At 41.1% G+C, this 24,042-nt stretch overlaps 1 protein-coding gene across 1 annotated transcript; it reads left to right on the top strand.

The window, feature by feature from the left end:
* Positions 1 to 13,908: 13,908 nt before the first annotated feature.
* On the top strand, positions 13,909 to 16,310 carry LOC130700232 (uncharacterized). The gene is made up of 3 exons (XM_057522276.2): positions 13,909 to 14,501; positions 14,623 to 14,754; positions 14,835 to 16,310. The coding sequence occupies exons 1-3, from the start codon at positions 14,413 to 14,415 to the stop codon at positions 14,998 to 15,000; spliced, it is 387 nt and encodes a 128-aa protein (XP_057378259.1). The 5' UTR covers positions 13,909 to 14,412; the 3' UTR covers positions 15,001 to 16,310.
* The last annotated feature ends 7,732 nt before the right edge of the window (positions 16,311 to 24,042 follow it).

Genomic DNA, 24,042 nt, shown 5'->3' with positions numbered 1-24,042 from the left:
TCTTAAAATAAAGAAAACATGGCTCATAGCTGTAAAGTAAATAGCATAGTTAACATTTTAATTTTTAAAGCAAATTACGGCGATCGCCTAAAGCCAGTAATGAAATTTGAAATTGTTAACACATATTTTGTTACTTTTCTTCTTTTCTTACCACTGGAACTAGAGCTTTAACAGCAGGAAGACACGAAGATTGAACACGTCGACGAATTGAAGCACAAGAAAAAATATCCATCTATAACTCATGTCAAATTTGGAAGGATGAGGATGTTACCAACGCCACCTAACGTTACCTTTTCGCTACTTTTTCACATTTTTTTCTCTATTTTTACCCCATCCCTTAGCAACAGCTTTAGGTAAAAAAAAAATATTCTAACAATCTAACATTTACGATGGTAAAATATAACAGAACAAAAGAAAATGATACCTCATTATGTACAATATAAGCTTTGTTTTTACCTAAACTTTTTGCTTCAGCAGTGAGATTGACTGAATAAATGATCCACCATCCAACCACTTTTAAATCATGCTGCCATGCAGCTATATGAAAGAAAGACACACTAAAATGTTTTCCACTAAATAAGTAAGATAAAACTTACATATCTTTTCTGGGGAATCCACCATTGTGTCTCTCTGCACAACATTAACTTTACAACGAAACATTTGTCAGGTTTTCCTATATCCGAATATCCATAATTTTGATAGAAATTCATTGAAGTAACAAACCAGCAATCATCCATTTTGAAATCACCCTGTCTATTTTGTAACATAGACAAATTATTTTAAATACTTGCTAGTGAAACAAAAATTATGTACCTCACGGCCTCCCGGCTACGAAGTTTCCACCAGAAGCCATAGTATGAAACCAAGTTCAAATTTAGAATCGGGCTTTAGTTATCTCATGCTTCGTCATAGCAAACGCATCAACGTGGAACGCGGCAGTTGCCTTGTATGGTTATCACCTACAAAACATCAACTAGCATCAAGCTACACAAAAAACAATTCATTCAAATTACTGCTATACTGAACATCAGTGCTTACAATGTGCCCAATCACGCCATCTATTGAAAAATATAATTACGAATAGACGTCATTAAAAAATTTAATAAATTCTATTTTCGCCATCTATTGATAAACTTTTTCCAATTATTCACCATCTGTTGGCAAAAATACAACTTCTACAAAAATCCCGATCCTGTGGTATCCGTACCAATCATACAGAGTAGATCCCTATTGGGAAATTTATAATGTGGTATGCCGAGATAGAGACCACTGCCACCAACATGGATTATCGTCACAGTGTTTACTTGAATTAACAGAGGAGACGGTTATATCGGTAGAAGGCTCTAAAACTGAAATTGAATTTTTAGCGCAGCATAAGCTTTTAGCAAAACAGAAAGAGAATTGAAAATCCGAACTCATAAAAAAATGAGCAGAATTTGGGGGGGAACGCATTAGGATTAGCATAACGTTACCCGACTACCAAGTCATCGACGAATAAGAAATTGACCAGAATAAATAGCAAATTTCCCACCCACAGCTTCAACTATTTGTTTCAACAATTTTTTCTGTTCGATTTTTTTTCCTTTGGGATTGTCAAAAGTCCTTGATAGTAATAAAACGTCACGATCCACAAACGACTAATATTTTACTACACTTGGCAAATGTGGGTGCTGGCGGGTTTCCCGTTTCGCGCAACGTGAATGAACTCACACGCCCGGGTCCTTTTTTCTTTCTGGCCATCACTATGAAAACATCGATTCGTCACTTACTCGTTCACAGAACGAAAAATAACCTCTATATATATATGTACAGTATATGGATGTTTGTTTTTACGACGACCAATAATGCAACCATGAGCAACCACAAAGCGAATCAACAATCAAACGAAAGGCAAACTTTCTATTCGAATAATAGAGTTCTTGCGTCTCGGCAAGTGCATACATGTAGCGTGTCTGAAGAGGAGCAACAGCTTCGATTGCTATCGGTTACCACCATTTTCTTTACTTGCTTCATGTTCACACAGTTCAACGATTATGGATGATGCGTATCAGTGCTCGTTATTTCCCTGGACTCCAGAGACTGGAAAATGGAGAAGCGGTTATGACGGCTCTATTTGTATTCAAGCAGTTTATCGGGATCATGCGTATTTCTATTCGGATTGAGGTGGTTCCAGAGGGGTAGTTGTTGCGATCGGCAAGGTAATGCATAGCAACTGCCCTCAATAGATACTCAGCGAAAAAGAAAAGAAAAAAAAATACACCAAATGGGGCAAAAGGATAGGGATTTTATCCGTACCCATCAAGCAAGCTTTCTAGTTAAGAGAATATTTTTCGGAAACAATCATTTCCCAATATATTTATTCGTTCTTTTCTTCTTTTTTTTTACTTGTTGTTTCTTTTGCTTCTCTTATTATTGAGCGTGGGTGTCTTGCACGACTGAATGGATTTAGGGCATAAGAGATGATTCCGTGGCTGTCGGATCATCCGTTTCGCATCAAACGAAGTAGTTTGCCTGCCCTTTCTATCGCGTGTGCTCTTACTGTTGGGCACTCATAAATCCCGGCTGTAATCGAGTCGTTTCTCTTCCGGTCTTCTATAGAAAGAAAAGCACTAAGGTACAAGGACGGAACAAGGGAAAGCACATAAAACTATGCGGAAAGGACTACGGGGGCGGAATATATCCATTTGATTTTCAACTCCTTTCTTTCTATTTTCGTCTTTTATGTGTTGAAGAAATCTAAAAATAGAAGCTAGGGCATCGCTATACATGTAACACATCATTCGCTTAATACAGTTACGTATCCTTAATGGATTGCTTTTGTTCTCCAAAGGAAAATAAAGAAAGAGTTGGCCCAAATCAAATTTCTCAGGCTTCGTGAAACTCCCGATCACACGCCGGCCTTCCTGTGTTCGTGTGATTCATATTCAATAGCTCTCCGTCCTTCTACTTATTGTGCATACAGAGGTATAATCGATGCACGTTTATCTATATCACAGCTTGGAGCCCATGCTCGGCTCGTGTGCTGTCGTGCATACGACATGAATTGTAAGATATCTCCGACGACGCATGATGAAATATCTGCCAGCAACCAATCGCTCGACTGCTAACGTCAAATTGGAACCTTTAACTCCAGCCTTCTGTTTGTGATGGCTAATGCAAGTCATTGTGTTAAATGGGATGACGTCAAGTTCCTTGTTCCCACTGACACTGTTACATCTGTGTGTTTCCCATGCTATGACGTAAGTCTTGTTCTTTCTTCTGCTAATTGTTGGTCGCGTGTGAACCTAAAGGAAAAATGAGATGGCAAAGAATGGAAAAGCATGAAAGCCTTTCATAACGAGCTAGGAAGTCGGCTGAAAAAAGAGGGATCTTCTAAAGATGTCAAAGAGGTTTTCGGAGAATATTAACTATGTCGTTAGCTTAACTCTCGTTTCCATGCCAGAGAAACGCTGATAACTAAACAGATGGCACGTGCCGTTTGTTGACATTACTGGGTCGAAAAATGAGCAGCCATAAATCTATTCTTTAAAAACCTAAAAAATGCTTTTATTCAACGTTAAGTTAAACAACGCAGGTGATTGACACGTCCACTCAAACGTTTTTTCCCTATCGGAGTACCTGTTTCTGCTGACTTTAATGTGCCACAATAAGTGTGCCAATGCACAGACTGTGAAAGGTAAAACGTCAAAGTCAGTTCACGAACGAAAGCGTTGGTTTATTGCTTTTATCGCATCGCGGTACTATAGGAATTCGAAAATATGAAAAGAAAATGGGAAAAAACAAGAAACTGAGGCGTATTCTGTGGTAGCCTGCGACATTCCTTCATTTGATAGCGACACAGTCCATTTAAGGATTCTTGAAAACGTACGCACCGATAAGTCTCCCTTTAACCGGATTAATGAATGGACGTCGTAAACCAAAGGTCGCACAATATTAGATCGAGGTAACACAGTGTATAAGACCATTTACAACGTGTTGTAAGAAAAAAACGGACTATTGAGGAGGAGGGCGACGGACAGAATACATACCAGTCCGGAGAGCAGTCACGCAACACGCGTTTTCCCGTTCCTTCGGCCGTCTGTGGTGGACCCTGATCAATGACTTTATGGTCAAACTGTCTTCTATTACTACTAATGCGATACAGACGATAAAACAGAAGCGTTGACGATCGCTAGTCACGCAAGTCGCATGTATAAGCTTGAATTTTAAGAGAGTCCTGTCAAATACAAAAAGGCGCTAGCCTTTCCTGCTTTTTTTTTTATGTAGCGCTTGCCGCCTTTTCCGTCGTATACGGACACGTAACGTCCACGGCAGGAGAGAAATATACCACGCTAAGCACATACAGCGATTATTCCGTATGGCTGGTTTTGGGTGTGGTTTGTTTCGTTCTGATGTTCCCCGTTCGTCTACATCGGAATTCGGAATTCGTTATTAAGCGGTGCAAAAGAGGATCATTTGAAAAGCTTTAAAAAGTACCATGAATATAAAGTCATGTAAAATGGCATTCTAAAACCCAGTGACGTATAGTCGTTCATCACAAAACTGAACGGAGAACGAAACGCTAATGGATTATGAGCGGGCCTCATTCGTTTATTATAACCACAATAGGCAGCTATACCACAGCCTCGGCCTTACCAAAAAAAAAAAAAAAAAAAAAAAAAGAAATGAATAACGGAAAACAAAGGTACCCGTACTTTAATGAAACCGAAGAGGCAAAGTCAAAGGGAACAACATATCCACAATGTGCCGCATCATCTTTCAAAATTTACACGCAACAGCAGAGCAACTCTCTTGGCTGACATCAGGAGGCTATTTCGGAAGCGTGACTCTACATTGGAAAATGTTTGTTTTGTTTGATTTCTTCTTTGTTTTTTTTTCCTCGGACTCCCATCTTCCAGTCGCCTTCTCAAAAAAGAAAAGCACATACCGCCAACGCACTCGTCAACACCTTACTCCTACAACATAGCCAACATTCCAAAAGACCTCCCCTTTTTTGTTGTCGCCGAGATGCTCTGTCTCTCCATCAGTGTCACAAGTCTTTGACGACCGCTTTGTTGCCAAATGAAAAAATCGACTTCTCGGCATCCGCACTCCATTATGAGGACGTATGTGTAACGAAGGCGCGATGACTTTAATACGTATACGAAGGTCGAACTGTTCCTTCTTTATTTTCTTCCAGCAAGACCATCACGTACCTCAACCCGCATGCTGTGTCTACACGCTTGCAGTTTATTTTTTATTTTTTGGAATGATACCAACTGAAACGTCCTATCTGACATGAACGTCATCGCACGTAGACGCAGCCGTCCGCATCTAGTAATGTCATGTTGGAATCGTGTTACTGGAAAAGGTCTTCTACTATGTACACAAAACGACTGTCTAAACGACCCTAGCCGATTGCTTCTCGTCTCTATTTTCAAAGATGTAAGATCCGAAAGTTCAGCTGCAAGGAAATGGAAGTGGAAAAATGATGGATCTATTTCCGGACTTGAGGAGCATCACGTCCTGATTGCGTATTGTTTATAGGAAAGCGGCCCCCGCAATGATGATTTATGATTCGCATCACAAAAAAAGAAAAGAAAAGCCAGACAAGAAAGGACAGAATTTTCAAAGAAAACAGGATCGCCAAGTGTCAACCCACACGGTGTATCGCACATAATCATCGACAGCCAGAATAGCTTCCGGGGATGGAGGGAAGGGGGAATTTGAGCGAAAAGAGATCAAAGATTTTGGCTGGCATTTTACTTTGCTGATCCGGTGCCCGTGTTTTTCTTTAGTTGGACTCGCAATGAGCCCATGAATATCCTCGCATAAAACGTGCGTGCAATAGCCTAGACTCTCTCTCGCCATTGACGATACTGCATATAAAAACAATGATCATAGACTAACCTAAAGCTGCGAAAGCTGAGATTATTCTCACTGAATCCCATTTTTTTTTCTTCTCACATGTAGACATCCTTCTTGTGTGTAGCAACAGCAAACAGCAGGGAAAAACCCTTCGATGCTGTGACGTCGGCCAATTGTTTGCCGAGGCCGCGCTCACTTCTGTGCTAGAGTGAATATCTTTTGCCAAAGAGGCGACAGCATCAGCAAAGAAGGAAAAAAAAAAGGAACAACATGATGTCTATGATTTCGTATGCAGGAAGTGAAAGCGGGACAGTAACAGCCCGGTGGGGACGAATCAACACAGGAGGGAAGGCTTCTCAGGTTGCGACCGGGAGGAAGATGGAACGTCAACACACACGACGACCCGCAGTGCGAAACTCGAAAAAGTTTTTTTTTTTCATGTTTCGTCACATGTCAAACGAAACCATCCAGCTGGAGGACAGGCCTCTCTTTCTACCGAAGAGGCAATAATCTATAGTATTTTTTTCCTTTCTTGGGTTTATTGATTTACATATAAGAGTATTCCGGGTAAAACTACGCTTCCACTCTCAACTTGTTTGCGGTGATGGAAAAAGAAAAGGAAGAAAGTTCTACGAATGCTACGTAAACTTGCCTAATTGAGTTACACATGCTGCCTTTCTCTATTTCTTTCCCGATAATGAATTTGTGTTTAGTTGTCGATCTATTAGCGTCTGTCATTCAATTTTGTTTCAAGCTTTGGCAACAATTAAGAATTTTTTTTCTTTTCCTTTGAAGTTGTGAAATCATTCACGATTCGTGCATAGTCATATGTATACAATACACTTGACAGTGTCGCAACCGCGTCGTGAATGCCTAAGAAAATAAGAAAGGAAACTGGGTTGTATTCGACGACGAGTGGAAGACGATTTGCGATGAGTCGGTGCGTGAGATTCAAGGGTCCCTAATGGTAAAGCGAAAGCAAATTCAAGTCTGATCATCCAAGTGGGCCGAGCCAAACGATTCGTGACTAATACGCGCTCTCTGCGACGTTGACTCACATCAGCACTCTGCGAATCTACGCGGGAGGATCGTCCATAAAAATAAAATAAAACGTAGAATCTGTAATTTTCTTTTATTCAACTGTGATTTTGCACGGCTATTGGGAAACGCGCATCAACTTTATCCCAGTACAATTTCGAATACCGTTCATTGCCTGCTCAATATTCCATCTCATTTCTACGTGGTTAAATGAGTAAAACTCGCTGCGCGCGCTGAGGTCTAATTCACGTCCGCAAAGGGCAAAAAGCTAAGGAAACGCGAGTCTAACATCGTTATCCTTTTGACGTCAGTGTCAGTCAAATTAACGATCTCCATCGAGAAGAAAAATTATAAAAAATACGTGAATCGATGGACTCTATTTTTAAGCTTTCTATCGAATAAAAACAAAATGGACCACTTGTTACCAATAATTGCGTTCAGTCTTAACAAGGATAAAGCAGTATCAAATCTACAGAAATATTTTATTCAAACGCATTGGACAAGCTAATTGCGTAGAGTGGGAAAAACTGCGTTTGTTCCCCCCATGAATAGTCGATGTATTCAAGGGCAGGGTGGTCACCTTCTATACAGAGCGGACTATCGTGTAACAAGGAGGGCCACCTATCCAGTTGCGTGTCGATTGCCTTTGTATAGGTGCTGGGGACGAGGTTGTTGAATGCTTACAGTTTGCTGTAGCCAAACACGACAGAGGATATATTTAGTTTACTGTATACACGACACACAATATATAGCCTATATACAGAGTTAGACTGCGCACTTGCCTGTGCTAACCATTCATTTTTCTTTTCGTTTACCACAGCCCACGTGAAATACAACAAAGACATTTTTCGGGGTTCTTGAGTATTTTTCTCTGGGCTACAATACAGAAATAGCATTTGATTGGATGAACAGAAAGCTTTTGTTCTTATAGGGCCTTTTAGTTTAAAGTGAAGATTACTTATGCCGAACTGAAATGTGGTTGGACCGAATCTAACGTGAGATAGAGAAGATAGAAAGGAAGGAGTACCTGAACATGTAAATCGATATGTAGGAGGTGTTGGCCTATATGTTTTCTTTGAACAACCAAAAACGCCAAAGGAAAACACGATAAGGAGATGAGTAAAAGTGGAACGTATTTAACGCTGGAGGGTAGACTCGTGGTTAGCAAGTCGGCAAAATAATTAGGTATATAATAACTAGATCAAGGTGCTACCAAACTCGTTTGCCCTTATTGCCTGTTTTGTACTCACACAAGTACCGTATACGAAGGTTTACAGATGTGAACGCAGACGTTCATCACACAAGATACGAAACGATAAGACATGAACGAACTGAGAAGGCGCAGTTTGCACTCAGAAAAAAGGACAGAAAAAAAGGTGATAACTTACTTGAAATCTCGTTCTTGTCCAGATCTTTTCAACTTCTATTCTTCGTTGCGTTGCTAAAGTTCTATTGACGTTAAAACGGTTGCAAGATATTGTTCAATAACAACACCTAATGAACGACAATCAACTTGCTCAAAACGAGAGCTAATAATCTATAAGCTTCACGATCTAACACTGTTGTTGTCATTCCATTTAGTTAACGTCTGACTCTGTGACGACGACGTAACACCCACGCAACATTGCCAAACGATCCACTAGAAAAAATACGAATACAAATTGGCTATTATCCGCAGGCGGAACGGGATTTCCATCATCTGCTATACTGAAGATTTTTTTTTGTTTTGTTTTTGGCCTCGGTATGAAAAACAATCAACTACACTAACCCACGCTCACCGTATCGCGCCAGAGGAAAATCTGTAATTGACATGGGCGCGTAGTAACGTGCGACTCACGACAGTCACGACAGAACGTTTTTGTTTTGGTTTGTTTTCTTTTTTGCTCTCTTTTGTTGAAAAAAGATTTGAAAGGCAGTAAATAGAATGACTCGTTGATGCCAAGGGAAGAAATAAAAGAAGGCATATCACAGATGACAAAATGGCGCCTTAATAGCTTCAGAAAAATCAGGTTAGATAATACAGACGTCAATTTGTATCGTTAAACTTTTCACAATTGTTCATTTGACAATAGAATTTTTCCCAAAATGTCGGTCCGTGTGTGTGCTGCATTTCTTACTAAAAGGCCATATAGTCCGCATTTTACATTGCCGTCTTCGTTATGGCAGGAAACGCTATCAACTTGACTACACCGGGCGTTGCTAGGAACAAACTGAGGCGGGCAGAAAATAAAAAGAACACCAGGCGGTGCAACGACACGAGTCACAGCTTATCACAGAGACAAAAGCAAGCGAATTGTAGAAGCAGCTAGGCTGCTAAGAAGAACAAGGTTTACATATACAAGATGAGCTGCCGCATTGGCTCAACGTACCCGGAAGAAATGCGTATAAATCAGGTAAGAGGCAACTGATTAGCTATCAAACTTTCACGATTGTTTTATCATAAATCTATAAAAATATTATTAGCTGATTCTGATACTTCTTATTCGTTCCTTGCGCTATAACTTTGCTTTGCGCGATGTATTTTTCAAGTTTTAGGTAAGCAGTACCGCTGGCAGCGTTTAAGAATAAATTGTTGCTTGGGTTTCTTGGGTAAGTAAAGAACTTCTCGGATAATTCTCAACCAGGCAGCTGAGTATTCAGTCTGTGACAACACATACGACATACAGTCGATGCGCGGGATTAAAAATCAAATAGTTCAGAGAACTTTACCTGGCTTATTGTGTGTTTTTAGCAGGACTTGACGAAATTTTTTATTGCACTAAAATCTTATGGTTCTGAAAAATGGTCGTTATAGTTCTGTACGTCACGACCGATTCCTTGCATCTATGGGCAAACATTCATCGTTTGCAAACCGCGCAATAAGATTACTGCTCACTATATAAAACAGGCCAAGCGTTCAGAAAAATTGTATAACGTAAAAATCCCGCTCTATTCAGACCGCGAGATTTGATATTCCAATCACTGTCTATAGGCATTTACCAAACGTTTTCTTGTGTGACTGAACGTTGCTTGATGACATATGGCACACATTCTGTATACAGCTTGAATGAATAAGAACCATTAGCAAAACATTCTGCTCGCTATTTCGCTCTCGTAGAGCTCCGCCAGTGGGGCGATTCAGCGTTTTCATGTACAAAAACAGCTACTTGTTTCATAAAATACAATTAACTACCTTTACTGCTATTCCCTTTTTTTTCAGACATTCGTACGAGCCCACCTTTCTCTTCCTGACGATGATGACGCAAAAGGCCGCTTTTACGACACTCCCGCTGTCTCACGAATTTCTGGCAGAAAAAAAGGGGGAAAAACAGATGGCCAGTTTTTTTTTTGCCGAGTGTGACCCCAAGATACAGTTGGCTTGATTGATCGCACTAGATGCTTTCATCGCCAATTCATCATGAAGTTGTCAGGGTTGGCTGGGCAAGGATTTGATTTGCTTGAAAAGCACGTGTTTCAATCTATCAAGAAAATGATTCAAGATTGAAATGAAGTTTTCCAGGATAAATCTTACGGCAGCAATCAGCACCTGCTTATCATAAGATGTGGAAGATGAGGTGCAGTAAGCCATTCTCTCGTGTGCCTTTCCCAATCGCACCTTTCTTTTTTTCCCCTTCCGTCTTTTGCGTCATCGGGGTGAAAGGACGTTGTTTCTGCAGGCCGACTGCCCAATGGAGTTCCTGTAATTGGGCGCCTTTAATCAATCAAGTCAACATGGGGCAGCTCAATAAATAACTGAAAGGAATGGCTAACAAGGGAAGGGTCATAGCTTTAGGAGTTAGTTGAGTAAATATTTATTCTTTCTCACTATTTGCTGTGTGTAAAAAAGCCCTAAATAAATTACAGTAGCCCCCGGACGATAATCTGTAATTGATTTCGGCAATAGTTAAGTCGGTGAACATCCCTAATAGGTTATACTGTTGCTTGCAATAGATTTCGCAAACTGCAGACTACAGATGTTCTTTTATTCTGGAGTTGTACCTTAATTTTTATTACCTGTCTGCTTGGCTTACTAATGTGCTAACCTATCGCTGGTTTTTCCGGATGACGTGATATATATGAGATCATGCGAAAAATTTCCACCAGATGCAGAACCCACGAATTAGGTTAACTGAAAGTTGACGAGTATATAGTCTAGCATATCAATGATAACCTCGTCTAGATTTTTAAATGTAATTCAATCTACCGTTTATAAAGTTACACAATGCATCCGAAAACGTTCGCAACACGCTTAGAGTTTGATACGACCGGTTAAATACCTAATTGTAGTTTAGGTTACAACAGGTGTGATTATCGCAATCCTTTTAGCGGTTGTTCTTTGCACGCTTCTCTTACTTTGAATCGCTTTTGCCATTTCTATAACAATTGGCTTTGGTATTGCCATAAAACAGATAACTCATTAGCGCCCATGACTGGGTTTAATACGACAATAGGCAAACTAGATGAACATCGTGATTACAAGCACCGGGAATTTCCATCGGTTTCACCAGTAAAACGACAAACGCCTTTCGAATTATCCCCGCCGTGCAATACATATATACTATACCGTAATTCTTTTTCTGAGAAGGGGGGAGGTGGGAGAACTTGTCCAATAAAAAAGAAGATAAAAGGTCTCACGTCGTGAAGATAAAGAAAAAGCTAAAAGCCCGTTTTCCTTTTGTCTGGACAGCTTGGTCCTCGTCATCGCCGCCTGTGTAACAAAAGCAATATGGACAAACGCGTGTCCTTTCCTTATACACGCCTTTATTCACGTTCCGATTCTCCTTGACACGTTTGATTGCATTTCGGGAATTTTCCCTGGGTTTTTTTTTCTCTTTTTCCTTCTCGTTCAAATGTGCCTTGGTAAGGTGATTTACTTGTCCATCCCGTTCAGTTCGGCTGCTGTTGAAACTTTTAGCTAAACGTCATTCCCCATTTTCGTATTCGCTTTTTCACGAAAATTCTCGTATGCTGTTGGTGTAGAATTGGACCGTTGAAAACGAGGGCACATCTTTTCTACCTTTCATGGTCGGGTTTGTAGACTTCCGTCCGCCGAAAACCGCATCCCCATATAAACCGGACTCCATAAATAAACGGCGTCCTATATGATGGAGTCACGCGCTACATTGATACGTTCAAACGCTATGCTGTCACGCAGACACGCCCCCTAGATATGATCCAAGCGCCGTATAGTGTAGGGTACGTTTTGTTTTCGTTATTATGCGATATACTGTATACATACAGATATAGCTTGTCACTATATTTCATGGTACACAGTGGAACAAACAAGAACTTGCTCGACGCGGCCCGCCAGATGATTCACCGTGAAGAAGGCTCCTGCAATGGCGTGTCGTTGCATTCGATTAGAGTCTGCATTATGTCCGGACAGCATCCAAAACCGTATGTTTGAGATGGATTGACATGATGAAGTGGCTCGGTTGTTGCTTATAATATTTCATTCAATTTCTCGATTCGTTTTGAGGCACCGATTTTGTTGTGTTTCTCGGGTCGGCTGGTGCGTGATTTTCCAGCGATATCAACATCAACAAGTCGTCACAACCGGATCTGCGATCGCCGTTGTTAGTAATTGCTTTTGAATCGATAAAACTGGGCGAGCGTTTTACGTCACATTTATCCAATTTTGTTTTTGCCCCTATTCCGTCCGGAACTTGTAGAAAAGAAAAAATTGAAAGTGTGTAAATCTAGTGGACTTTGAACGGATGACGTAACTATGGGTGGCATGCCACCGCGGCAAGCCATCATCCCATAAAAACGAAAAGCCTTTGGAGTTTGAACAGATCGAATTGATTTGTTTCCCTCTCTAACGTCCTAGCAACAAGACTTCTTTCTTGGTCGAATGTTCTCAACGCACCACTACTGTTTTCCAAAGGAAACTCAAGTGACGCTGATGGAATGCTGATAGATCTGTTCAAAAGCCTTTGCGAGACAAAGAAAAGAAATCCTGATGCAATCATCGATACCAGTTTTCTAATTCTCTCTTTTTTTTTCCTTTTAAATGTATATTTTTAATTTGAAGACATCAGCTTCGTTGCGCCACCCAAGTCACATGTTTCAAAATGAAGTCGGCTGCGCGACAAGTTCCGCTCCCGGTCGCTGTCTTTTCGTGTGTTCAGTATGTGCGGTACGTGTATACGGAGCGTGTTAGAACCATATGTGGCTTGTAACAAGAAGGGAGACCCGGGTCGCCGGATTGCAATGCAGACGGGATGGAGATAACGACGTTGAATTTCCCGTATACAGAATGGATCCAATGGGAAATTCAGCGCTGGGTGCGAAAGGTCTCCTTCGGGCTGCGTGACCTCGCGGCCGAAACACCGCTAACAATCTTGGCTATAATGTCGTCACGGCAAACCGGCGGAAACCTGGAACATGGTGAGGGACTCCTCACAATAGGTTGTGACGTCAATGATGAAACGTGAAATTCTCCAACAGGTTTCTGTTATTACCTTTTTTATTTTGCCGAAATATATTATGTAGACTGTCACAGCGGGATACGTGTTTTACAGGAGTTGCACGATCCTGTTCTTTTTCTGCGTGAAAGTCTTCGTATTTCGTAAGAAATCCGAATGGGGCTTGCACTGCGTGTGTCTGCGTGGGCAGACACAGATGGTATATTGTTTCTTCATGATATGCCATCTCGATTAATCGCTCAGAATGGACGTACAAGAAAGGGAACTAGAACTACGTCACTATTGTATTTACATATTAATAAAGAATTCTAACCAAAAAAAAAGGGGGGGGGGCCAATCCTTTCTTCCGTCGCCGGTTGCCACGCTTGTCTTTTGATAATTATTTCCTTTTTTATATCTTAGACTGAATTGTTGCAACAGGAGGGAAGAATGGTCTGACCGCGGACTTGGTGAGGCGGCGTTACACAGTGGGAACGCGGGCCGGCCTTTGAAAGAGGCGCGCGCTTGACGATGAGATAAGCTTATACCCTAGGTGGGCGTGGGGGTCTAGGGGAAGCCGCCGCTTGCCGTATATAAAATACCACGATATCCACAGTAAGGCACGTCATACAGACACAGCTGGTCGCGCAAGCTAGTTCACACGAGTCAGCATCAGGAAAAGCGATTGACTTGTTTTCATTCACTCGCTGATTGTTGGAAGAACGAAAAACAGCTCCGCCCTATTCATTTTTCTTTCACGCTCGCTATCCTGACACAAATATCGCTGCCTGCGTTTTTTTTTTAGTTATTTTTCAAATCGACTCGAGAGAAGCAAAAACAACATCAATTGTTTAGTAAGCAACCTGTTTATTGGATTTCGGTTCGGATTACTCTTCACGCAGAGTCACCAGTTCCAGCCGAAGTGAAACGTATCGTCTGTCGTCCTCAACATTCGATCTTCTTTTGAGAGTTTCAAGGAACTGTGAAAGCCTATTATCGCCAGTTTGCCTCTATTTCTCCTCGAGTTTTTTTTTCTACCCTGTCCTTTCGAACACGAGCCTGTATATCGCCGTTTCATTAAAGGACGTCAATCGGAGAAGAGCAGTTCCAGTTCTGTCAAGGAAACAAGAAAGAAAAAAAGATGCATCAGAAATCAGCTCATTCTGTTCTTATAGCGGTGATCGTTCTTAGTCTTCTAGCCGTCTCTATTCAGGCCTACCCGTCCTGGAGGTAAATTTTCATTATGCCATTTTAATATTTATAGTTACTAAGTTAGAACTATATACTTATTAGCCTCACTTTTGCATTCTCGTTTATTGATCTCCTGGTATTTTCATTTGTAATTATTAAGGGGTAGCCGACAAAAGAGAGTCTCCGATCAGCGACTCGCCGAATTACAGACTTTGCTGGCCCTGGCCCGTCTCAAAGGCAAGATGTCTTCATCGTCCGGCAAATATTACGGCTACGTCGACCCATCCAAAATGTAAGTTTCCATCCACGTTTCGATTAACGTTTGTATCTAAAAAAATGAGTGTGTCTAATTGCGCTCTTGTGGAATAACAGTGGTCGCAAGAAGAGGAGCCAAGACGAAGAGTCCGACGGATCGCTGATGGACGCTCAGGCGGAAAACAGTAGCCGGTCGGATGAAGACCGAAACGCAGGTGAAACTCAAGAAGAGATATACGACGATATTTGGCGTTACTTGCGTGGCAACAATAAAATCCGTTGATCAGGATTAGGTGCCCTACTCGTTCTCCCCGTCTCACGGCGTTCCGTCTAAGAAAACAAAACTTCCTTTGGATTTTGAATCTCGGATTTCAACGGCATTATTTCTTACTCATTAAAACAAAACTGAACTGGAATTCCCTCTCAACCGTTCCTACACGTAAGCTGCTCTTTTTTTTGATTTGACGGTCACAGTCATTCCTCTCGATGTTAACGATGTGAATTCGATCATCGCGCCATCAGATCTGAGATATTTGTAAAATGGATGGCCTTTTGTTATTTTTTTATTCATCCTTCCTTCTCTCCGTTTTCTCGCTAAAAAAAAAAAACTCTAGTCACCAAGCCGGATGTTTTTTTAACTCTCATTGTGTGTATTCCTTAAAGATGTTCTCGCGAGGCGCGTGAATGCAGGTATCGCGCTTGAACAATGTTCTTCGCACGGTTCTTGACGTTCATAAAGACAATGTGCATAGGAAATTATACCTGCCGCTTGATGTGGCAACCGAAAAAATAGCTTTTCTCTTTCACTTTGTCTGTCCCAATAAAAAAAAAAAAAACAAGAAAAAAAAAGCGATACACCAACTATTCCGTGCAAGGTGATCCTCATTTTTTTTTTTAGTTTCAATGTAGCCGTGTTTTTTGTTTGGATTTTTGTCCAATTCATCCAATCCATTTCCCCGTCTATTTATTTATCATTTAATGTATACTTTATGACCGATATTTGCATACACAATATATTTATTGTTATATGAAAATCAGAACAAAAGTTGTACTAACCCGATGGGGGGAGTTCAGAAAAGAGCCATCCGAAACACAAATTGTATTATCAATAACAATTATTTTCTTTATGTTTGTGCACTGTGCGTATTTAAAAAAAATAAGCGCTGTCCGTGTGTATTATTAATTATGCACAACGCAATATTTGTCGTTGATATATATTTGTCCTTTTATGTTCTCGCCTCCTTTATTATAACGTTTGTCAATGCACCGTCCCCTCTGTCCATTGTTTTCCCTATTATCGTCGTCAAGCTAAGATAAGCCGGAATGTAAAACCGGAGGACACGGGAACTGTGATCCTGAGGCCAACAAAAAAAAGAAAAGAAGAAAACTGCATCGTTGAAAAGAGAGAAGAAAATAAAGAATGGAATGATGATCAGCCATCGATGTGACGGGCAGTCACACAAGCCCATCACAATGAAATCAGCCGATTTAATATAACCGATGTGTAGGCTAATCTTCTATGTCCCTCCACCGAATAAGAATGAGGGACGCCACAGAGCAAAAAGAAAAATCAATACATGTAAATGTCGAACACGCTGGCCTGCAACTCTCCAAGCGTTTTTATTATCCTGCAGTTCAATACTTGTACATAAAGAATCATTAGAAGCCAAACACCCCTAGAAGGTATAATAAAATGAATTCGATATGTACGTCAAGAGAGAAATCACACACAAAAGTGGGCAGGAATGTTATTACGAAGAAGCCAAGCTATCCGTTGAAAATATCTGCGGCCAGCAATATTGGATGGGGGAATTTTCATGATAAAAAGGGAATATTCGCTTATTCCTCTCCCTTTGTGATGTAATAAAACGTTGCGCTTTCACCAAAGTTCAAATGACGTTAATTGTTTTATGGCATCTTTTTTTTGCTGTTCTTTTCGTTTCATACCCAAAAAAGTCCAACGGCCTCAAGTGTTTATGGAGCCTGAGTAGCTGGGCGACAGGTCAGTGTGTGTACATTATTGGCATTCATTATAAATTGGCTAATAAAAGACCGCCACGTCATTAGCTGTTTAACTTGGCAGTATAGCCCGAACCGCTACTCATTTGAAAATAATAATCAGCGCTATGGTAATAGAGCGTGACATTTCTGCCGACCGCCTCCTATTACGGTGCTAAACCTGGCTCGACACTTGTTTATGTTTTCTTTTTGCCCAGTTATGCGCACTAGGCTTCCGCAATGTTAGTTAAGTGCCGCATTCTCGCTGAAAACATAAATAGAAAATCGCATGTTTCATTGCTGTCTAGCTCACTAATAATACTGTACAATGTTTTCTTGTCTGGTGAGTCATTATGTACAGATGTTTCCACTTAAGAAACTCATTTTGACATTGTCGGATCGGACCAGCGAATTTTATTCGCTGGTGAGTGCAACATCCCATTTCCATTTTTCTGGCTGATTGATAAAACAATGAAATGACAAGGCCTCCGCTTTCCTCCTTCATTAGTGCTCCAAATGAGCAGCGTCCTCAGCCTCGTGTGGCACATCCATCCAAACAACTTGCACGAGAAAAATAGTAACTTAATAGACGCGACTAGACTGCATTATGGGTCAAGCAATATCAGTGCTTTTAACTGAATCCATTAGGCGCTGCTTATATGACATGCGACATAGGCGACCTTTAGGGACTTAGTTTTGCAGTTTCAATCCAACGACAAGTGCCTCCCAAACACTATAAGGGTGTGTTACCTCATTTGGAAGCACAGAGGCAATTAGCAATGTGCAGTCTGAGAGATGCAGTATCTTGGACCAGTTCTGGATAAAAGTTGGTGTATCCAAGGCAAGAGGATAACTACTGTATCGTTCTTTGTTTTTGCACTGATTATCGAATGTTACGCACGAAGCTAATGAAACAATACTTCCCTCCAGTTACGTTATGATTACTAGACGTATCGTCTTGTCAAGTATAAACAACTATACGCTCATTCGCTTTTAGCAGCCGTTGCGATTCGAGGGATAGAAAATCCTATTAAAACGTAAAAATAGTATCAATTATACAAGAGGGAGAAACGCCAGTTTTCCCCCGCACGGCAAAATGCACAAGTTTAATAGACTAGCCTATTTATAGTTTGTATACGTGTGATTGGCTACAGCAGACACAGCGTAACAGGGTGAATCTTTTAGAACAGGGCGAGAGCCGTGGAACAAAGACCAATTGTCCAATTTCCCCCACTGGAAAGGAAAAAGGTCTACAGGTTGCCTAGTAGCAACTGACGTACCATTTAAGCGTTATAAGCGTCTTTAAAGTGACGACGTTATCGATTTAAGTGAATATTCCCCTACCTGTATCATCCAACATCCCGAGCCTTGATTTCGCTTTTCTTGAAATCCACCAACGCTATCGGCCGTACAGTTTTCAGGAAGCGGATGAGCGTCGAAATCGTTAAACTAATCATCAGCCAAATGGGCGGAAAGGACGTCTATCCAGATAAATCACTTATGCAACACGAAAGTTGGCCTCTCCAACGCATTTGTGCATTTTGGACGTCCATACAAATATTCTACTTTGTGCGATCTCTTTTATGTTTCACAAAAAAAAGGGTCAATAAGGGAGGATTACTTTTTAGAACGAAAGATGATAAATCATTAATAGGATTTAGAGGCGGCATACTGTACGGCCCTTGTCAAAGGCAAATGTCGAAGTAGCTTCAAACTCGCTTGTTATTGTTTTACGCAAATTCCATTCGGGTCGTTAGACGTAACAAATTACAGAGGCAAAGCTAAAGGCCTTTTTTTGTTTCATAGATAACGGTTTCTCCTACAACAACAAAAAGAATGGAACACGACAAACATAATAAAGAAAAGAATAATAAATAATTAACAAACGCTACACAGCGCATCTGCGCTTGAATGGCAAATTGAGCTTTGATCAAAGGCAATCATCAAAGAGCTTTGACATCGATATAGGTAGGTTAACTGTAGAGTTTGTTGGGGTGCAAGTTCACGCAAGCTAATGGACCTTGCGGGAAAATGGATTCTCGTGATTTTGTAGTCACAAACCTCCTGTTTGATATCAGTAGCGATACAATAGCTTTTCATGTCATCCTATCCGATAGCCGATGCTTATTGGATGCGTACTCCAAAATGTCAAATTTGACAGTGATCTTATAGGTGAGCAATCACTTCAAACGAACAGACATTTGTTGATGATGGGACGGACGCTCTTTCTCGTGAAAAGAACGACTCACCTTACGGTGTATGTGACGAATGAAAAAAAAAATAAGGGTTTATTTGATCCTTTTGCCAGAATCGCGGTTGAGCCTAACGGTCATTACGAATCACGCAGCGTTCGTTCAAACGTTCGGATCCTGCACGGATAGATGGCGTCTCCTTGGGTTCTCGTGCGTGCAGCTAATAATCAGTTGTCGGCCGTGATTGTGTAACTACTACACGATTTCCCCTTCAAACAACGGAGCGCGTTTCTTCGACAAGGTCGCACAGGTGGAAAGTGGGCGGATCTCGGTCGTGATTTCGGGAATCTACCGCACCATCTAGCGCTACACGATAGAAAAACAGCCACTGTCTTCAACGCTGACTGTCTATTTTGTTTTCAAATAAAAGGAGCTAAATGTGATTATTTACAATTCAACGGGTTGCCTTTAGATTAATCAAATAGGGACAGTCTAGCGGATAGGGGATCGTTATCATGAACAGCACCGTCGGTCTCGAGTAAAATGCATTTGCCATCTCTCTGGTCGCTTTTCCTTTTCTGATTGCATATAATAACCTTTCCCACACACATAAAACCCGATCCCATATTCCCGGTAGCTTGTTATTCCGCATGATTGTTCTTGTTTGATTTCTTCAATCGTTCTTTTCCCTCTATCTGAAAAATTTATTCCGAATTCTCTAAACCACAAACGGTGAAGATAATGAAGGGCAGCCCCTTTGAAATTTTTCGCGAAAAGAATCAGAACAATCGGTCCGCAGTCGAGACAGGTACTACTACCCTTTTTCTGTTTGCTTTGTTTGTTTTTTTGTTTTTTTTTCCTTTTCCAGATGGAAGAAATCAGGCCGGACGTTCACCACCAGAGGCATTACAGAAAAAAAAAACGGACCCCCCCTTCAATCCGTATTTGTCCACGTCGACGACAACCAATAAATTTTGAGCGAAACTCTTTTTGTTTGCTGTCTGCTGATAATTTTCAAATGGCTCACGATCTTGTGTCGCATTCAAATTTTTTTTTGTAAAACAAGTTACGTCCATTCCATACACATATATTTTTAAATATTAATATACCTGCCGTAGTGCCACATTCATTCAACCGTCATTTTTTTGAAAAGAATATAACGGCAAGGTTGGGTGTCACAGACAGGACGAACGAACGACTTGCACGTAATAGACCCGAAAGAAACTAGAAGGCAAAATCAGCATTGTTCTCCGTTTGAGAAGACGACGCCGAAATGGGGTCACGCGTGTATTTTTGAAAGACGAAGACAAAAAAAAGGAGAAAAAATAAAACGCTCTTTTTATAACTCTCTTTTCTGAAATGAAACCAACTTAAGAGAGGGGTCGCTATTCGCGCCCGTGACACGCGGGAGCGTGAGAAACATGTATGTCTTTCTGTATGTGCATGTACCCCCCCTCCTTTCTTTGCTATCTAATAAACGAGCAAGCAAAAAGGAATAAAACGTTCGTCAAAAGAAAAAAGAAATACAGACAAGTTTATCAAACAAGTCGTCACTTTTAGTCGAATTTCTTAGAATGTATAAAACCCCATCTGTGCAATCATTTCGGGGCGTTCTTCCCACATCAGTTCTCCGACAATGTTTTCTCTCGGCTTCGGGCTGTTGCTGCAGATTAACCCATTCTCGTCACACTTTGTTTTCTTTCCATCGTCAACGTGAAATGAAAATTCAAACACATTTATAGCGAGACGGTTAAATGCGTTTTCTATTCTGATCGAATCGCATGCAAACCGCTTGTATCTATCCTCCCAAAAGTAATTGGCGTTTGAATATTTCACGCGCATCTCATTATATCGAAATTGGTTGTATATTTGTACCACTAAAAAATCGCTTTGGCAGAGACGGTTTTCACCGTCGTGCTCGTGCCGTTGTCTAAACGTGGATGACCCTTTGAGTCAACCATGTCGGGCAAGTCGAACATAAGGGCATCGTGCAGAAATGAATGGGCTTCTCGTGATGGTTAAAAGACGGCGAGTTCCCTTTTCCATCCCAACTGGGTTGGATGAGTAAGCGGCTCCACCGGGAGCTGCCTCGGCATCCCTGGGCACCACAAACATAAAGAAGGGGCAGGAGAAGAAGCGAGAAAAAAGAGAAATCCTTGGCCAGTGATGGCAAAATAAAAAGAAAAAAAAATTCTGGAAAGAAAAAAAGAGCAGCAGTTTGTTTTCATGAAATGTCCTCCTTGACCTGTTGACCCTCTTGTTGTTTATCATATCTTTCTTTTTATATTCTCGCTGACTCTCTCCCGTACAACACGCCAACGTTAGCGAGTTGAATTTGAGCGTCACGCGTCCATACAATCCGCTCATCTTTGATTCGCCAAGTCCGGTGCAACCTCCCCTTCTGCTTCTTTATGGTATTGAAACACGAAACGTTTGGGAAAAGGGCTAAAAGAAAATGCCATCGAAAGAATGTCTAAACATTTTTGCATTGAAACATTCAAAGGAGGTGTCCATGGACATAACGCAACAGCCTAGATACTATGCATATTGTGTGCGCAGCGGTGATAGCGTATTCGAATCATCACGGCAGCATTTCTCACTCAATGCGGCACGAGCCCGTACCACCACAATCGTGAAAGAAACTTTCTCAGTACTTTGATGAGTGACGTAATCGCTCTTCTCTCTCTCGCTCTCATCTGGCATTTTTTTATTCCTCGTCATCAAGTGTTTTGTCCTCTCTTGATGTATTCAAATTCTACGAGGCGCCTTCACGATTGAATAGCACTGTTCACGTACACACGTTTGTATTGGTATTTCGTTTCTTTTTTTTTTTTCTTTAAACAGTACGACCACCTCGGGGCTTACCGCACACAATCGAAGCCCATCAGACGTTTCAAACCGCACAAGGTGGATAGGAAAGAAAAAAAAGTGGTGCCGGTTCAGCACGCCCGAAGAATGATTTACGGCCATCGCGACGGGGACGCCTCTCTTGGAAACAAAAATCTTCTCTTTCGTGTTGTCTGTCTGTTTCTTCGGTTCACGCATGTGAACGAACGACGAAATGAAAATGAAAAAAATCATCATCGTAACTCTCACACGGTGCGAACAATTGAATCGTTTCCTCTTTTTTTATATGGACATTCAAATCAAAAATCACGTGATGCCACAAAGCGATTTTCTGTTGCATACATCATACTTGTTGTCGTCGTGTTCTGAGCCGTGTGTGCGGGCAAGCAATTGTTTGCTGTCGAACGATGAACGGCTAATGCGTACGCTACGTCTCTACATACATAACTTTCGCCTACGCAATTGCATTTTGTCAATTTTTAGCTTTTGATATAAAAAAAAAGCTTCGCAGCACGACAGCTTGCGCAATACAAGGACCGTATTTAGGGAAGGTCAATTTCTTTTTGTCTGCCATTTGATGTTTCAAACCAAACAGAGATAAGGAAAGAGGAAGGAAGGGCGTCGACAGAGTGCTCTATTGTTTATACCTTTTGCATATGCATCTGCCTTTCATTTCACGGGAAAAGCCGTCACCGCCAAATGCTGAAAACTCAATTTTCAATAAAGAAAAAGATCAAACATCCAGCACGGAAGTGCTCGCGAAATTAAATGAGACTGCGTCACAACTCGACCTTTCGTGATTGAAACAAGGCTAAACAATTCAAATATCGTTCGCATAAACGAATAGTGAGCAATGATCTGGCTGTGAACTCAAAGCAAAACGCTTTTATCTATATCGTGACTGTTTAATTGCCCCTCAAAAAGAAGGTGACTCTCTCTCTCCGTGTTGTTGATATTGTCGCTTTAAGTATCACCTTTTATTTCTGCTCACATTCTTTACACGTTAAAAGAATCTTCATGTCGGCGTTTTTTGTTTTGTTGGCATTTGAAAAAAAAAAACCCACACAGCCCGAACGGTTGGCGAGCTGGACAAAAAATCGACATGACACTTTGTTTCAGGGCCGCTTCAGTGATATGTTTGACTGAAACGGTTTGTGTCATCGTCACTGGACCTTGCGCCTTTCATCTTTTTTTTTTTTCGTGGCGACAAAGGATCAGCGAGTGAAAAAAAAAATAAAAGGAAGATATCAACAAGATTACGTTGACGTTGAAAAGAGATTCAAACATCGCGCGCGATTTACCTACTTATGCTCTTAGCCGATTGTCTCTTAAATCAGATGGACCTTGAATGTCCGACACATTGCAAATGTTTTTCTTTTCGTCTGTATCGTGGGCTGTCGTGTCGCATGACGTGAATGATCCATTCACGCGATAAATATTCGTATTCTACTTTAGATTCTCTCTCTCTCTTTGAAGCTCACGTTCAGCTCAATCTCACTTTTCGTTGTTGTTTTGGCTTCGTTCGTTCTTGTGTGTGTCGGATTTTTTCATGCCCAGCAAGGCACAGCATAACCTTTTTATACTTGTCAATTCTATTCCTAGACGTCTCATTATAAACGCAGCTTATAGTTGTGTCATTGTGCGGACGAAAATACACCGTTACCTTATGCGCGGATGCCACTGTTAAAGAATATCTATCTTAATTCTCCCACCACGTCCATAAAAAAACAACGTATGCTGAATAGAACCCGGCTGTCAGTCCCGCAGTACGGTCCCGTGCACGCACGGCATTCTCGGAGACGTTTCTTCTTTTTTTTTCTCCCTTCCGTTTTCACGTCGCATCACGAATTTGTAACTGCGGGACGAAAATACGAGCGAAAACATTTTGTCTAATGAGGACATTTTCAGTCGCGTTCAAAATCGGGAAAAGCAAAACAGAAAACATCTTGGCAAAAGAGAAACAGACACACGAAGAAAACAAATGACGATCCTCCTCCTTATGCCTCGAAGGGTTGGAGAAAAATGATTGCAAAGTCAGACGGGTTGTCTTTCACCGGTGTTTTTGATGCAATACCTGATCCCCTCCCACCTGGCAAAAGGAAGAAAACAAAAACAGAATCCAGCTGATGAATAAAGAAAGAAAATGCTCAACCCAATCATCAACCGAACGCCCTAAACAAACTGGCTAACGACGTCATCCAAGTTTCTATTTGGGAAATTGGCTTCGAGTTGAATGGCTCCGCTTTTATTTTTTTTTATGTTGATTTCCCTTTCTTTTTTTTTTCTCT

This window comes from Daphnia carinata, chromosome 10, assembly GCF_022539665.2.
Source record: "Daphnia carinata strain CSIRO-1 chromosome 10, CSIRO_AGI_Dcar_HiC_V3, whole genome shotgun sequence".
Lineage (NCBI taxonomy): Eukaryota > Metazoa > Arthropoda > Branchiopoda > Diplostraca > Daphniidae > Daphnia > Daphnia carinata.
Note: the sequence above shows the minus strand (reverse complement) of the source record. Positions and strands in the feature narration are given on the sequence as shown.

Excerpts from the sequence above, each read along its gene's own strand:
- LOC130700232 (XM_057522276.2), top strand. The coding sequence starts at position 14,413 with ATGCATCAGAAATCAGCTCATTCTGTTCTTATAGCGGTGATCGTTCTT. Across the intron at positions 14,502-14,622 it reads CAGGCCTACCCGTCCTGGAG|GGGTAGCCGACAAAAGAGAG; the intron begins GTAAATTTTCAT and ends GTAATTATTAAG. Across the intron at positions 14,755-14,834 it reads TACGTCGACCCATCCAAAAT|TGGTCGCAAGAAGAGGAGCC; the intron begins GTAAGTTTCCAT and ends GTGGAATAACAG.